Source organism: Euleptes europaea, chromosome 1 (genome assembly GCF_029931775.1).
Source record: "Euleptes europaea isolate rEulEur1 chromosome 1, rEulEur1.hap1, whole genome shotgun sequence".
Lineage (NCBI taxonomy): Eukaryota > Metazoa > Chordata > Lepidosauria > Squamata > Sphaerodactylidae > Euleptes > Euleptes europaea.
The window spans coordinates 118101917-118117197 of record NC_079312.1 but is presented as its reverse complement, the minus strand read 5'-3'; the positions used below and the strand labels follow the sequence as shown (position 1 = coordinate 118117197).

Sequence of the window (15281 nt, the reverse complement as noted above, 5' to 3'; positions counted from 1 at the left end):
CTGTGTGTACTGGCCTATTTACAAGGGACGAAAGCATGCAACTGATGTGCAAATGCATAGAAATGGACTGGCACATATGGTAACTTGGTGTATATGCGATGGCACACTTTAATTTAGGATGAGAGTTGCACTTTTTTTTTGCACCCGTTCTGTTGCCCTTACCAGGGTAAGCTGAAAATGCGGCATGCCTCCTTTACTTGTAGGTTCACGAGCTGGAAAAATCCAAGCGCACCTTGGAGCAGCAAGTAGAAGAGATGAGAACCCAGCTGGAGGAACTGGAGGATGAACTGCAGGCCACTGAAGATGCAAAACTGCGTCTAGAAGTGAACATGCAAGCTATGAAAGCCCAGTTTGAGAGAGACCTCCAGGCCAGAGACGAGCAGAATGAGGAGAAAAAGAGGTTGTTGGTAAAACAGGTAAAAGCTGTGAACAACTTTGCTAGCTGTTCAAGTTGAAAGTCTTGTAACTACATTTTTAAGTTACTGAAAGGTGTAATATTTGCCCAAATCACAAGATTTCTCATCCCCCTGCAGCCAAAATAAAACTGTTGTGACATTAAATAGATTTTAACTTTTCATAAATACGTTCTGCTTGACTATTCCTTCAAACGGACAGCCTCCAAATTTCATTGCTGTTCATTTATATCCTGTTCTCCACAATTGTTTTTAAACGTGGTTAGAGCAATTATTTGCAAATGGAGTGTGCGTTGAACAATTTTAAACATGTTTAGAACTTGGAGAACGCAGTACAAGTAGGACCAGGATATTTGGACAGACTGCTTCCCTTCCAGTGGTGGAATTAACATACAGAGGTGCATAGCTACAAGCCGCTGGAAGGAAGGAGGGATTGTGGGTTTAACAGATGTTGACAGGATCCTGGGATCTGTAAAGTCTACCGCTTATGTCTCTGGATCCTTGTCCATCCTGGTTGAGGGAATCATGCAAAGACCACATAAACGAGACATCGATTTCCATCATAAATCAATCACTGACTCAGGGCACCTTCCCTCAGCCACTCACAAGAGGCAGTCTTGTAAAACTGCTCCTACTACTTTAAAATCCACCCCTACAGAAAAGTGATGCGGCCGATTGTCACCCTGTGTCTAATCTGCCTTTTCTGGGCAAATGGATTGAAAGAGCCTTGGGCGGAACAGCTCCAGGCCTTCTTTCAGTCTGGCTTCAGGCTGGGCTGTGAGACAGAGATGGCGTTGGTAGCTCTAATTGATCTGAATGCAGACAAAGGCCCTTCCTCTTTGTTAGTTCTACTGGATTTGTCTACTACCTTTGATACAGTAGACCACAGGATCTTGTTGAATCATTTGGAGGCAGAAGTAGGTACCTGGGGATGTGCTTTGGGTTGGTTTAAATTGTTGCTTACAGACCAGACTCAAAGGAGTGTCATTGGAGATCAGCGTGGAATTTTCCTGTGGGGTGCCACAGGATGCAGCGTTATCCCCCATGGTATTCCATCTTGGTGAAAAGCCCTTAGGAGAAACCATTTGCAGTTGGGGGATTGGGTGTCGCCAATATGTTGATGACACCCAGATTTATATCTCTGTATCTAAATCTCCTGGTGAATCAGGAGAGGTCTTGAGCCACTGCCTGAATGTTGTGGTTAAATGTCTGAAAATTAACAAACTGTAACTGAACCCTGACAAGACAGAGGTAATGCCTGTTGGGAAGCCGGAGATCTTCAAGCATGTCGTTCTTCTCACTTTTGATGGGGTCTAGCTGACCTTTGCTGCCTCCGTGAAGAGCCTTGGGGTTATACTGGACCCAGCAATACTACTGGAGAAGCAAATTAATGCAGCCGCAAAAAAAAAAATGCTTTCTTCCAACTTAGTTTAATCTGGAAGATGGCCTCCTATCTTGACTTGGCTGATCTGGCCACCTGGACCCATGCCACAGTAAACGCCGAGACTAGACTGCTGTAGTGCACTCTATATAAGTCTCTCCTTGAAATCAACTCAAACTCTAAGGTAAGATAAAGGTCCCCTGTGCAAGCACCGGGTCATTCCTGACCCATGGGGAGACGTCACATCCCGACGTTTTCTAGGCAGACTTTGTTTGCGGGGTGGTTTGCCAGTGCCTTCCCCAGTCATCTTCCCTTTACCCCCAGCAAGCTGGGTACTCATTTGACCGACCTCGGAAGGATGGAAGGCTGAGTCGACCTTGAGCCGGCTACCTGAAACCGACTTCCGTCAGGATCGAACTCAGGTCGTAAGCAGAGCTTTTGACTGCAGTACTGCAGCTTAACACTCTGCGCCACGGGGCTCCTAAAACTCAAACTCTAGTTAGTGCAAAATGCCACAGCCCAGTTATTGTAAGGAACTAGGCAGTGTGTGCATGTTTACACCCATTCTACAGTCACTCCATTGGCCATTCAATAGTCACTAGATTCAATTCAAGGTACTGGCCAGCTCGCACAACGCCCTTCATGGCCTTGTACCCTCAAATCTGCAGGACCGCTTCTCCTCCCGTGCCCTGCCATGACAACTTTGATCATATGAACAGGGCCTTCTAGAGGTACCATCCTGCAAATGGGCAAGATCAGCAGCTGCTCAGGACACGTGCATTCTCTGTAGCAGCCCCCCCCCCACTCTATGAAATGGCCGGCCCGAGGAAGTCAAGAAAGCTCCCACCATTTTGGCTTTCTGCAAACTGCATAAAACTGAACTGTTCAGGAGGACAGATTTAGAAAGGAAACAGGGCTGCATTATGCTATATGGCTTTGTCTTGCTTTTAAAGCATTATATTTCTATTTACACAGTGCCATTTCTTGCACTGTTTAACATGTCAAGTTTAATACTGATGCCTTGTTTTACATTACTGCAATCCTAGTCCTATTACCTTATTTTTAGATGTCTCCTTATCCTATTGGTTACACTGATTAAAATACATAATCCACCTTGAGATTCAGCAAGAAAGGTGGACTATAAATAACATAAATTTTAAAAAGAGGGCTACAAAATGCCACCCATGTGAATGTGCAGGATCTCTGGTTGAGTGCACAAGTGTAGATTATATACCAAATTCCTGGGCTCCATTTTTAATTTGGTCCTGTGGCAATACACATTATTAAGTTATTACCGACTCTTTCCTGGTTTTCTTGCCTAGTTGATCATAAATTGCTTTTCATTTTGCTTTGAAGAATTAATGGAGATGAGACAAGGCCTTATTGTCTTAATTCTGGGAGGAGTTGATCAGGAACAACCGTTTCATTTCAGCCTGTGATGGTAGTTATTATGGTTGACTTCTTGGCCAAGAACTACTTAATAAGGTGCAATAGGGGTTTATCCATAGAAGCTAAGGATGAAGGTTGAAAAACTGCACGTAAAATCACAACTGTTGAAAACCTTGCTGATTTTTAGCCCATAAGAGTGAGTTCTAAGGACAATGGAACATATAATGGTGTGTTTCTGTTCCATTAAATAGAATCATAGAATAATAATAACCAAAAAAATTAAGCCCAGAACTCATCCTCTGTTATAGGCAGCTTCAATTATCGGGTTCATTTTGGGATCCTATGCTGAATGTGTTTTTCTACTTTTAACTCTCTATAGGTCCGGGAGCTTGAAGCAGAACTGGAAGATGAAAGGAAGCAGCGGGCTGTGGCTGTGGCATCCAAGAAGAAAATGGAGGCAGATCTGAAAGACCTAGAAGTTCAGATAGAGGCTGCCAACAAAGCTCGCGACGAAGCCATCAAGCAGCTCCGTAAACTGCAGGTGTGTAGAGCTGCTGTGCAAATCAACATGGGTATTGGAACAGGCATGAAAACCCATCTCATTTATTAATTAAAAAAGGTAAAGGTAAAGGTCCCCTGTGCAAGCACCGGGTCACATCCCGACGTTTCCTAGGCAGACTTTGTTTGCGGGGTGGTTTGCCAGTGCCTTCCCCAGTCATCTTCCCTTTACCCCCAGCAAGCTGGGTACTCATTTTACCGACCTCGGAAGGATGGAAGGTTGAGTCAACCTTGAGCCGGCTACCTGAATCCGACTTCCGTCGGGATTGAACTCAGGTTGTGAGCAGAGCTTGGACTGCAATACTGCAGCTTACCACTCTGTGCCTTCTTAAATCATAGAATCATAGAGTTGGAAGGGACCACCAGGGTCTTCTAGTCCAACCCCCTCCACAATGCAGGAAATTGACAACTATCTCCCCCGCACACACCCAGTGATCCCTACTCCATGCCCAGAAGATGGCCAAGATGCCCTCCCTTTCATGATCTGCCTAAGGTCATAGAATCAGCACTGCTGACAGCTGGCCATCTAGCCTCTTCTTAAAAACCTCCAGGGAAGGAGAGCTTACCACCTCCCAAGGAAGCCTGTTCCACTGAGGAACTGCTCTAAGTAAAAGGGAGGAACCAAATCGGTTAACAAGTACAGGGGAAAAACAGACCCAAGGCGTGAATATTTTGTGACGTGGAGGTAGATTCTTGTGGAAACTGGTGTTTGGGTTGTGCCAGAGTAGACTCTGGCAGTGTGACCGGTTTGCAGAGTTCTCAAATCCCATCAGTCAGACTAAGCATGACTTCAAATTCCAGGCGCAGATGAAAGACTATCAACGTGAGCTAGAAGAGGCGCGGGCATCCAGAGATGAAATCTTTGCTCAGTCGAAAGAGAATGAGAAAAAGCTCAAGAGCCTGGAAGCAGAAATTCTTCAACTACAAGAGGTCTGTTTTGGGGACATGGGGCGGGATTTTTTTGGGGTGTGTGTATGTTCAAACTAGGGGTTATAGAAATTTGTGATGTACCTGTGCCAAGGAAGTGAATCCAGATGAAACAGAATCAGAGATGATGACGACTTTCAAACCTACATAGTGGCTTGCCTGTTCTGGATGGGGTTCTTTGAGGTCATTTTCTGAGGCCTTGTTCCAGATGCCCCTGTTCTAATTCAGTTCAGGTGGGTGGAGACTGTGGAAAAGGGCCTTTTTTTTGGCGGCCTCATGATTTTGGGGTAGCCTCCCTGAGAAACTTGCTTGCATAATCTTTACTGTCATTAAGATGCCAGGCAAATACATTTTTGTTAGCCTTTGGTTAAGTTATTAGTGTTTTTTTCTTCTTTTTGTCCCTTGTCTTAGTTGCCTTATTTTTTCTAATGCTGGTTGTTGTTGTTGTTTTTAAAACCTGCTGCTGTGAAATTTGGCTGATTAATTTCCTGCTACTTATATTTTTGTGCGGTGTGATTTGTGCATCTGATAGAATCTGCTTTATTTTTAATGCCTTTTTCCTGTGTGAGCCGGCCTTGGACTTTTCTTGGGTGGGTGGGTGGGGGTTCAGGCAGGTTACAAATATTTTTAACAAATATCTGCCATGATATGGTAGCCCCGTCAAGCATCTGAAAGTGGCCTTGCTTGCTTGTGCGAATGAAATGTCTTTTTAGGAGCTTGCTGCTTCCGAGAGAGCCAGACGCCATGCGGAGCAGGAGAGGGATGAACTGGCTGACGAAATTGCCAACAGTGCCTCTGGAAAGTAAGTTGTCTTGGATGGGCTTTTCACTATGCTCAGGTGTCTGCGTGCTGTAAATGCACACAATTGCGTGTTAATGGTAGATCGTGATTACTGAAAGGTTTCCTTGTTGTAAGTGTGTAGCGGTTCTTGAATGTGTGTCTCTCTGTAGATCTGCCCTCCTTGATGAGAAGCGCCGCCTGGAGGCCCGAATTGCACAGCTGGAGGAAGAACTGGAGGAGGAGCAGAGCAACATGGAGCTGCTCAACGACCGTTTCCGCAAAACGACACTTCAGGTAACCCGCTGCTACAAAAAGCATTACTTTGGCAATTTCCCTCTCACCCCTGCAGCCTAGAGGACGTATCTAATAAACTGTACTTGCCCTCCCAAAGGTTGACACACTAAACTCTGAGTTGGCCGCAGAACGGAGCGCTGCCCAGAAGAGTGAAAATGCCCGTCAGCAACTGGAACGGCACAACAAAGACCTGAAAGCCAAGCTGCAGGAGATGGAGGGCTCTGTAAAGTCCAAGTTCAAAGCGACCATTTCAGCACTGGAAGCGAAGACTGGGCAGCTAGAAGAACAGCTGGAGCAGGAGGCAAAGTAAGCCAGACTCCCAGGCAAAAAGTTGCATTCAGGAGGCTGATTCTTCAGTCAGGGTTGGGAAATCGGCTTCCTAGCCACTGGGGGATCAGCACAGGTTGTGTAGAATCTCTTCTTCTGGTGTCTGTTAACAAGATTAGATGATCTTCCAGCAAGGAGCTTTGAATCCAAGGAATGATGATTCGTTGTGGGGTTTGGAGTGATCTGCAGGTCGTCTCCATTTCTGCTTGTGAGATTAATTATTTCTTAGATATTCAGGTGCCACACTGCAGTTTGGTGTGTGATTTTTCCTGTAGACTCACTAAGGGCACCCCATCATTGAATTATCCTGGATACTACCGTTTGGGTTAGCACAGTGGTCCCCAACCTTTTCGGGCGATCACCCCCTTGGTTCCACAAACTCAACCCCAGCACCCCCTACCCCAGTGGTCGGCAAACTCATTAGTCAACAGAGCCAAATATCAACAGTACAATGATTGAGATTTCTTTTGAGAGCCAAATTTCTTAAACTTAAACTATATAGGTAGGTACACTGTTTATATGTTCAACATAGAACACTGACCTTTTAGGGGAGGGGCCGTGGCTCAGCAGTAGAGCATCTGCTTGGCATGCAGAAGGTCCCAGGTTCAATCCCCGGCATCCCCAGTTAAAAGGATTAGGCAAGTAGGTGATGCGAAAGACCTCAGCCTGAGATCCTGCCAGTCTGAGTAGACAATACTGACTTCCGATTCAGTAGAAGGCACCTTTATGTGTTCATGGATCGTTTCCGTTGCCACACCCCGCAACACTTTGACAAGTTTTAGCCCCAAAATTATTCACTGAGTGCACAGGAGGTTTTGCCTTGGCTTTGCCGCTCCGTAGATGCACATCTTCCCCCATGCTCGTCCTCCAAACTCAAAATTAAGCCCCCCTGCAGAGTTTTGAGAATTTGGTTGGGGGGAAATGTGCATCTGTGTGTGTGTGTGTGTTAAGTGCCAGCCCGGCCGTGGCGAGGGAGACTCTGAAGCGGAGGGCGGGGCAGAAGGCAGCGCCCCCGGCCCACTCTTCCCCGCGTCCCTGCCCCGCACCTACCTCTGCCGCAGCCGACTCCCCGCCCTCCGGCTCCAGGGGGCGTGCTTCCCCAGCCCTTCCTCCAGCCAGCCGGCCCGGCCTGCCCGGGCCACGACCCCGCACCTCCGCCCCTGGCGGAGGGCCGCGAGCCAGGGGGGAGCAGAGGCGAGGCGACAGCCGCCCACTCGCCGGCCGCTTGCCGCCTCCACCTGCAGGGAGGAGCCGCAGCGCACTGCCGCTGCCTCCTCCTCGAGAGCCGCAATCAACCGGCCAAAGAGCTGCATGCGGCTCGGGAGCCACATTTTGCCGACCACTGCCCTACTTTATCCAACAACACAGTTGAAGGGGCCCACCTCTAGCGCCCCCTGCTGCCCCCTTGCCTCTTAGTGCCCCCCTAGGTAATCCCACCGCCCACCTTGGGAACCACAGGGTTAGCACATGCTTCAGTCTCATAATGAGACTGTTTTTCTTACAGCATAATTTTGCCACCATAGTTTATACCCCTGCATCCTCACTTAGCTAGAATCAGTACACAATCTGGCTCAGGTGCACTCTTATATGAGGTCTTCCACCTTTCTGATATTGCGATGAGTTATTCTGCTATCGTAAATTTCCACAGGGAGAGGGCAGCTGCCAACAAGCTAGTACGTCGTACAGAGAAGAAACTGAAAGAGGTATTCATGCAGGTGGAGGATGAGCGCCGACATGCAGACCAGTACAAAGAACAGGTGAGAACCGTGCAGTCAGCCACTGTTGTCGCTAATCCAGACTTGGGGCTTCTCCACTTCATCTTTCCTAATAATTTGTTCATATAATCTTACCAGATGATTCTGTGTCCGTCATGTGCTTGCCATGAAGCTGTTGTGTTGCTATGAGCCACATTCTTTTAAGCCCTGAGAACCTGTGACAACCAGGTACCTAGCCTGCCCAAGCAGCTGTTCCTCTGCCCTGACAGTGTGCACAACGTACAGTTGTTTGGCAGTTCAAGAAAGGCAGTGTAATATATTGACTGGAGAATGTCAGATATGCTATGTGTAGTTCCTCCTGTCCGCTTCTTGGCTCGGGACTATATAATTGTTTCCCCTTCTAGTGTTTCACCGACGTGTTGTCTGGTTTCCACTAAAGTGTGGAGAGACAGCATGGTGTAGTGGTTAAGAGTGGTGGTTTGGAGAGGTGGACTCTATTCTGGAGAACTGGGTTTGATCATGAGCGACGGACGCGAATCTGGTGAACTGGGTTGGTTTCCCCACTCCTACACATAAAGCCAGCTGGCTGACCTTGGGCTAGTCACAGCTCCCTTAGAGCTCTCTTAGCCCCACCTACCTCACAGGTTGTCTTTTGTGGGGAAGGGCAGGTGATTGTAAACTGGGTTGATTCTTCCTTAAGTGGTAGAGAAAGTCATGGCATATAAAAACCAACTCTTCTTAGAATCATAGAGTCATAGGGTTGTAAGGAACCACCAGGGCCATCAAGTCCAACCCCCTGCACAATGCAGGAAATTCACAACTACCTCCTCCCCACACACCCCTGGTGACCAGAAGATGGCCAAGATGCCCTCCCACTCATCATCTGCCTAAGGTCACAGAATCAGCATTGCTGACAGATGGCCATCTAACCTCTTCTTAAAAACCTCCAGGGAAGGAGAGCTGCTTCTTCTTCTCTTCTAAATAATGAAATTGATTTTCAGTCCTAATAAAAGGGAGATGAAGACATGGCACAAGACATTTAATCCAGAACTGCTGTTCCCCTCCTTCTTGCCCCACTGGGCCTAGTCTCTCAGACAGGAATGAGCAGGGGATCTTGTTCACGCATCCAGTGTAGACAACAAATGGCTATCATGCGAAAGTGAACAAACCAGCAAACAATTCTGTGGACTGCAGGCCAAAAGATTGTTGGGTCACATGGAGGATTATGTCAGTGGTCTGTTAAGTTCAGTTTTGTGTGAGAGTGGGGGTGGGGACTTAATCTTGTCTGGTGTCTCCTTGCTGCATCTGGTGATGGTCCACAGATGGAGAAGGCCAACACTAGGATGAAACAGCTTAAGCGCCAACTGGAAGAGGCAGAGGAGGAAGCGACACGTGCAAATGCCTCACGCCGTAAGCTGCAGCGTGAGCTAGATGATGCCACTGAAGCCAACGAGGGTCTTAGCAGGGAGGTCAGCACTCTGAAAAACAGGCTAAGGTGAGTATCGTCTGAAGAAAGGGATGGTAACGTTGGCATGCCCCGCTGGTGCTTCAGGAGACAACGGTTAGGAGGGGCTCATTTTGCTATCATATATCTAGATGTCTTCTCTCCCCCCACATTCCTAGTGATATTGTTAACTAAACAGAATAGTGTAACCATATGATCACTAGCTCATAGTGTTGTGCTTGGTGCCTGAAAGTGGACTGTCAGCTCATTCCACATAGATGCCCATTGCTGTAGGAGCTAAGTGCCCAGAGCTGTCTCCACGTATGGGCCAGGCAGTGGTGTCGATTTACGTCCATCACTGATAACTGTTCTGCCCCATTCATAGCTCAGCCATGTCATGACATCACTTCAGTGATCAGAGAGCGCTAAACTTGTGTTAATGGTGCTTGTAGATAAGCTGGATTTCATCAGCATCTCTTGATAGTTTAATTCTGTTGAGCGAAGGGGCTGTGTACTTCAGTAGATTCAGATTTATTAATATGGCAAAGCCATTAAAATACTCATATCAATTACAAGGTAGAATTAAAAGATACAGTATCTAAAATGATGGAATATATAATTCTTAAATAAATAAATAAGATGAAAACCTCAGATTAATATAACATTTTCCATTTTAGGTTAGATTGCCAAACCCCCGCTTTGTCTGACAAATGTTGTATATTGTAGCACAGAATTTAGCTACTTGTTCATCTGAATGGCTTCTATGCAGTCCCACATTGGGACTGCGCAGGCCAGCCACGGATAAGATTTGTTAGCTTCTAGCAAATTCTAAAGAGAATGCTCCCCCTCCCCTTGGGGCATGCAATCTCCCCGCCCCTCGGTCACATGTCCCAAGGGGGAGGGGGCACTCTTCCCTCCAGTTCTCTTTCTGCCGCCACGGAGAGAGAACGTGTTAGCTAGTGCTCTAGCCATGGAATCCAAGAAAATTCCATTATTCAAGAACTGCACCTCGTCTGCTGTCTCATCTCTACAAGGCATTTCTTCGTCCAAGAGGTCAATCGGCTGAACGGAGTACTTCTGCGGGTAAGACTCATTCAGATCAGGGTCCCCCGTCGAAGAAATCCAAACGGGGGGGTCCCTCCAAAAAGCCTTCATCGGTGATACTTAGCCCAGCAAAGTTCATTACCCAAGATGGCCGCCCCGTCGAAGTCCATTGCCCCGTCGTCCCAAGATGGCCGCGGCCAGGGTTTTTCACGCCAAACTTCCCGCACAAAATCACCTCGGCACCCGTCGCCATCGAGATCTCCCAAGTCTTCTCGACACCGATCACCATCGACCTCTCCTCGATGTCGATCTGCAGTGGCGTCTTCTCGACACCGATCACCGTCGACCTCTCCTCGACGTCGATCCGCAGTGGCGTCTTCTCGACACCAATCACCATCGACCTCTCCTCGACGTCGATCCGCAGCGGCGAGACTCGCCGAAGTGGCTAATCAGCCCATTTCCTTAGAGGACTCTCCTCATCGCTCCCTGGCTATTGTACCGGTGCGGCCGAGCAGTAGTCAGGATGACCCTGATGGGTTTAAGCAGCATCTCCTGCATCTGTATAAAGACTTCCCTCAGGTGCTTGAAAAGTCCCCATGGCCTCCTGAGTCAGCGCCTCGGGCAGATCTTGCAGCCCTTCAGCTCGGTACAGAGCAACTAGCTGTTCCGGTGGGCATTCAGCAGGACTCCCAACGTTCTCCAGAGTAGGTCATCCTTGAGGCAACGCACACGTCGGAGCCGGTTGAGCCGTCGGAGCCGAGACGGCCGCCGGAGCTGAGACGGCCGCCGGAGCTGAGACGGCTGCCAGAGCCGAGACAGCCGCCGGAGCCGAGATGGTTGTTGTCCTCTCCGTTCCAGCCCAGCGGGGCAGAGACGCCACCATTCCTCTAGGAGCCGGTCTCCCTCTCGTCGGAGCCGAGAGGTTTCTCGACGCCGATACCCCACTCCTGTGTATTCTGGTTCGTCGATGGATCACCGCCGTCGACGGACTCGCTTCCGCTCACCGTTGCGGAGCCCCCGCCTACGTCGGCATGCGCCGTCGCGGTATCCTGATGCCAAAGAAGTCACCAGTCGACTAAGGCAAGCGCTATCTCCTTCTGTAACAAGGGACATTGATCCATCTGAATATGATTCATACTCTCCTGATGAGAATGAGGAGTCTCGTGCTTCAGCCCTCTCGCCAGAGGACACTGTGGATGACTCTAAACCGGGTTTCCCCACGGGGGACACTCGGTTATACGCGGAGGAGCTAATCCGCATGGTTAGGAAATTTCGAATGCTATCAATTTCAGAGGTCCTTCCTCTCTTGAATAGACACATGTTCTTCGTGGTACTAGACCTCCGCGATGCCTACTTTCACATTGCCATTCATGAAGAGTGTCGCCAGTATTTGAGGTTCGAATGTGGGGGTAGATACTACCAATACAATGTGTTGCCCTTTGGATTGTCCAAGGCCCCCAGAACATTCACGAAGTGCCTTGCCGTGGTAATAGCTCATCTGGCACTCAAGGGATGTGTAATATTCCCTTATCTAGATGACTGGCTGCTGGTGGGTACCTCCCAATCCCAATTGGCTACTCAAGTTGACCTAACTCTCACAGTCCTTAATACTTTAGGACTTGTGGTTAATTTCAGCAAATCCAGATTGGATCCGGCGCAAGTTCAGACCTTCATAGGGGCTTGCTTGGACGCAGTCCAGGCTAAGGCATTCCTTCTGGTTGACAGAGGCCGTGCCATTCAGAAAATGGTGTCCAGGTTCACGAGAAAGTGCCTCCAAACAGCCTATCATGCCCAACAATTGTTAGGCCTTACGGCCTCCACCACGGCTGTGGTTGAATTTGCAAGACTCCGCATGCGCCCAATTCAAAATTGGTTTCTAAGGGCATTCAGAGTAAATGTGGACTCCCAATTTAAGCAATTGTCTGTCCCCAGATACGTCATTGCCTCCCTGCAATGGTGGCTAGACGATGCCAATATCTTTTCGGGAGTCCCGTTCCTTCGTCCTTCCCCTGACAAACACCTCTTTTCAGATGCCTCCCTCTCAGGGTGGGGGCCCATTGTGATAATCTTACGTCAAGGGGTACATGGTCGCATCTAGAATCCCGGTTGCATATAAATCTTTTAGAGCTTCGTGCCATCCGTCTCACTCTGTCTTCGTTCACAGGGCACCTGGACGGACATCACATCCAGATCCACTGCCCAGTATTATGTAAACAAACAGGGCAGCACAGGGTCCGTTTCGCTCTCCAGGGAAGCCAGCGAGATCTGGGAATGGGCCATAGCTCACCGGGCTACCCTAGTAGCAATTCACATTGCAGGGGTGACAAACACTAGCGGACGCGCTGAACCGTCTTCCCAACCAGAGACACGATCTCACCTTATCTGACACTTCTCTCCATCGGATTTTCTGTCTATGGGGACATCCACAAGTGGATCTTTTTGCGACTCACCTCAACACTGTCGCAGGTTTTGCTCAAGGACAGGAGCCGGACTGGGCTCTCTGGGGGATGCCTTTCAGATGACTTGGGAAGGAGCTCTCTTTTATCTCTTTCCCCCATTCCCTCTCCTTCACAAAACCATAGCCAAACTGAGTGTAGACAACACAGATGCTATTGTGATTGCTCCATTCTGGCCCTGGAGGTTGTTTGCAGTGCTAATGTTGCTTGCGCAGCGGAACTACATCCTTCTCCCGAAAGATCCCTCTCACTCCCCTCCAGACCTACAACTTGCAGCTTGGAGGGTACATCCCACAGTCAGTGGTCTGACAGAGTAGCCAAGGTTTTATTACATGCCTTGAAAGGATCCACCAGACGTTCTTACGATACGAAATGGAGTCGTTTTTCAGTTTGGGCTGAGGCTAGAAATGTCTCTCCTGTTTCCTGCCCCCTGTTGGTGGTGTTTGAGTTTTTGCTGTCACTCAAGGATAGTGGTTTATCAAATTCTTCTATTAAAATTTATTTAGCCGCAATTTCAGCTTTTCACCCTAATATTGACTCCTCAGTTTTTTCCCATCCCCTTTCCAAATTTTTTTTGAGAGGTCTCATTAATTTATGCCCCACGGTTACTCCTCCTGTTCCTCAGTGGAGCCTCTCCTTGGTTCTATCGCAACTCATGAAGCCTCCTTTCAAACCAATGGCTACGTGCCAATTGTCATTGCTGTCGTTTAAAGCTGCCTTTTTGGTGGCAATTACGTTGGCAAGAAGGGTCAGTGACCTATCAGCACTATCTCACTCACCTCCCTACACTAAGTTTCATGCAGATAGAGTGGTGCTTAGGCCTCAGATTTCCTTTTTGCCCAAGGTAGTCTCAGCCTTCCACCTTGCCCAGGACATTGTCCTCCCTGTTTTCTTCCCCAATCCTTCCTCGGAGGCGGAGAGAGCTTTACATTCCCTAGACGTCAGAAGAGCCCTTCTCTTTTACATCAAAAGGTCTCAAGTTTTTCGCAAAGATGACAACCTGTTTGTTTGCTTTGGAGGACATAGAGTAGGTCATTGTGCCTCCCCGCAAACTCTCTCAAGGTGGATCACGTCTACCATCAAACTGTCTTATGAGCTTGCTCGTCAAGAATGTCCTCCCATGATTAAAGCGCACTCTACTAGGGCATATGCGGCTTCCGCAGCCTTCTCATCAAAGATAGATCTTCGGGACATCTGCAGAGCTGCCACCTGGTCCACTCCCTCGACGTTCATGAAACACTACGCTGTGGATGTGGATTCAGCGAGAGAAGCAGCTGTGGGACGTGCCGTGCTGCACTCCTTATTCCGGTGATTGTCCCACACCCACCGTCCTGATAAGCAAGCTCTCTACTCTCCCAATGTGGGACTGCATAGAAGCCATTCAGATGAAAAACCGAGTTTCACTTACCTGTAACTGTTGTTAATCTGATGGCACTTCTATGCAGTAACACATTCCCTCCCTCCTTCCCCGCTGTGGGACCGTTAGGCTAGTCCTGGTATGGTTCCGTGGTGGCTGGTTGGAGAACTGGAGGGAAGAGTGCCCCCTCCCCTTTGGGACATGTGACCAAAGTCCGGGGAGATTGCATGCCCCAAAGGGAGGGGGAGCACTCTCTTTAGAATTTGCTAGAAGCTAACAAATCTTATCCGTGGCTGGCCTGCGCAGTCCCAATGTGTTACTGCATAGAAGTTCCATCAGATGAACAACAGTTACAGGTAAGTGAAACTCTGTTTTTTCATCATATGGGCTGACCCTTCCCATAGGAGATTCCTCAACCTCCCTTCCTCAGAGCTGTCCTTTGTTAGATTTGGGAAGAGGGGAAATTAGCCTAAGTCTTGCTTCCTCATAAAAAGAGCCATCTGAAGAAAACGTGCTCAATAGACTCGACTTCACCCGACTTAACAGGGACACGCCCATTCTAATCTTGATAACCTCTTGAATCTGGCTTCTAGAATCGCCGATGGTAGGGATGTACTTCAGTAGTCATTCCTTTCGTGCTCTTACAGGAGGGGCGGACCAATCACCTTTTCCTCCAGCCGATCCGGGCGGCGCCAACTGCACATCGAAGGGGCTTCCCTGGAGCTTTCGGACGACGATGCGGAAAGCAAGGGCGGCGATATCAACGAGCCGCAGGCTGCCTCGACAGAGTAAGAGAGCCCTGCCCGTTGGACAGCAGCAAGCACCCTTACCTGTGTGATTTTCCTTCCGTGCGAACTGGAAGAGAAGGACCTCATTGGCCACCGAATTGCCTTGTGGCCCCCAGGCTTGCCTTAGGCGGAACTGTCACACTACCCGGTCACACACTGCGGGCCACCCGTAGCATATTGCTGCCTGGCTTTGCCCTGTTGTAACCTGCTTTGGATATAGGTACCACTGCTTTTTTATATGTATTTAAATGTCTCTGTTCAGTGCTCTTGTTTCCAGGTATCCATTGTAAAGCCATTTTCTAAGGCCCCCAGGTGCTAGGGTGCTTCCTCTATCCACGTTATGCCATTCCTGAGCAGAGGTTTCTGGCAGCTGGCTCCTTGTGTCCGTGCTCAATTTGTTGTACAGTA

At 48.6% G+C, this 15281-nt stretch overlaps 1 protein-coding gene across 3 annotated transcripts in view; it reads left to right on the top strand.

The window, feature by feature from the left end:
• The window catches only part of MYH10 (myosin heavy chain 10), a 109531-nt gene extending 94636 nt beyond the window's left edge, over nt 1–14895 (top strand). For all 3 annotated transcript variants that reach the window (XM_056866626.1, XM_056866619.1, XM_056866634.1), the window contains 9 exons: nt 204–416; nt 3563–3724; nt 4543–4671; nt 5382–5470; nt 5619–5742; nt 5840–6048; nt 7718–7826; nt 9107–9279; nt 14733–14895. In XM_056866626.1, the coding sequence (XP_056722604.1) occupies nt 204–416; nt 3563–3724; nt 4543–4671; nt 5382–5470; nt 5619–5742; nt 5840–6048; nt 7718–7826; nt 9107–9279; nt 14733–14877 (1353 nt within the window). In that variant the 3' untranslated portion in view covers nt 14878–14895. The remainder of the gene's footprint in view (nt 1–203; nt 417–3562; nt 3725–4542; nt 4672–5381; nt 5471–5618; nt 5743–5839; nt 6049–7717; nt 7827–9106; nt 9280–14732) is intronic.
• Nucleotides 14896–15281: the final 386 nt, after the last annotated feature.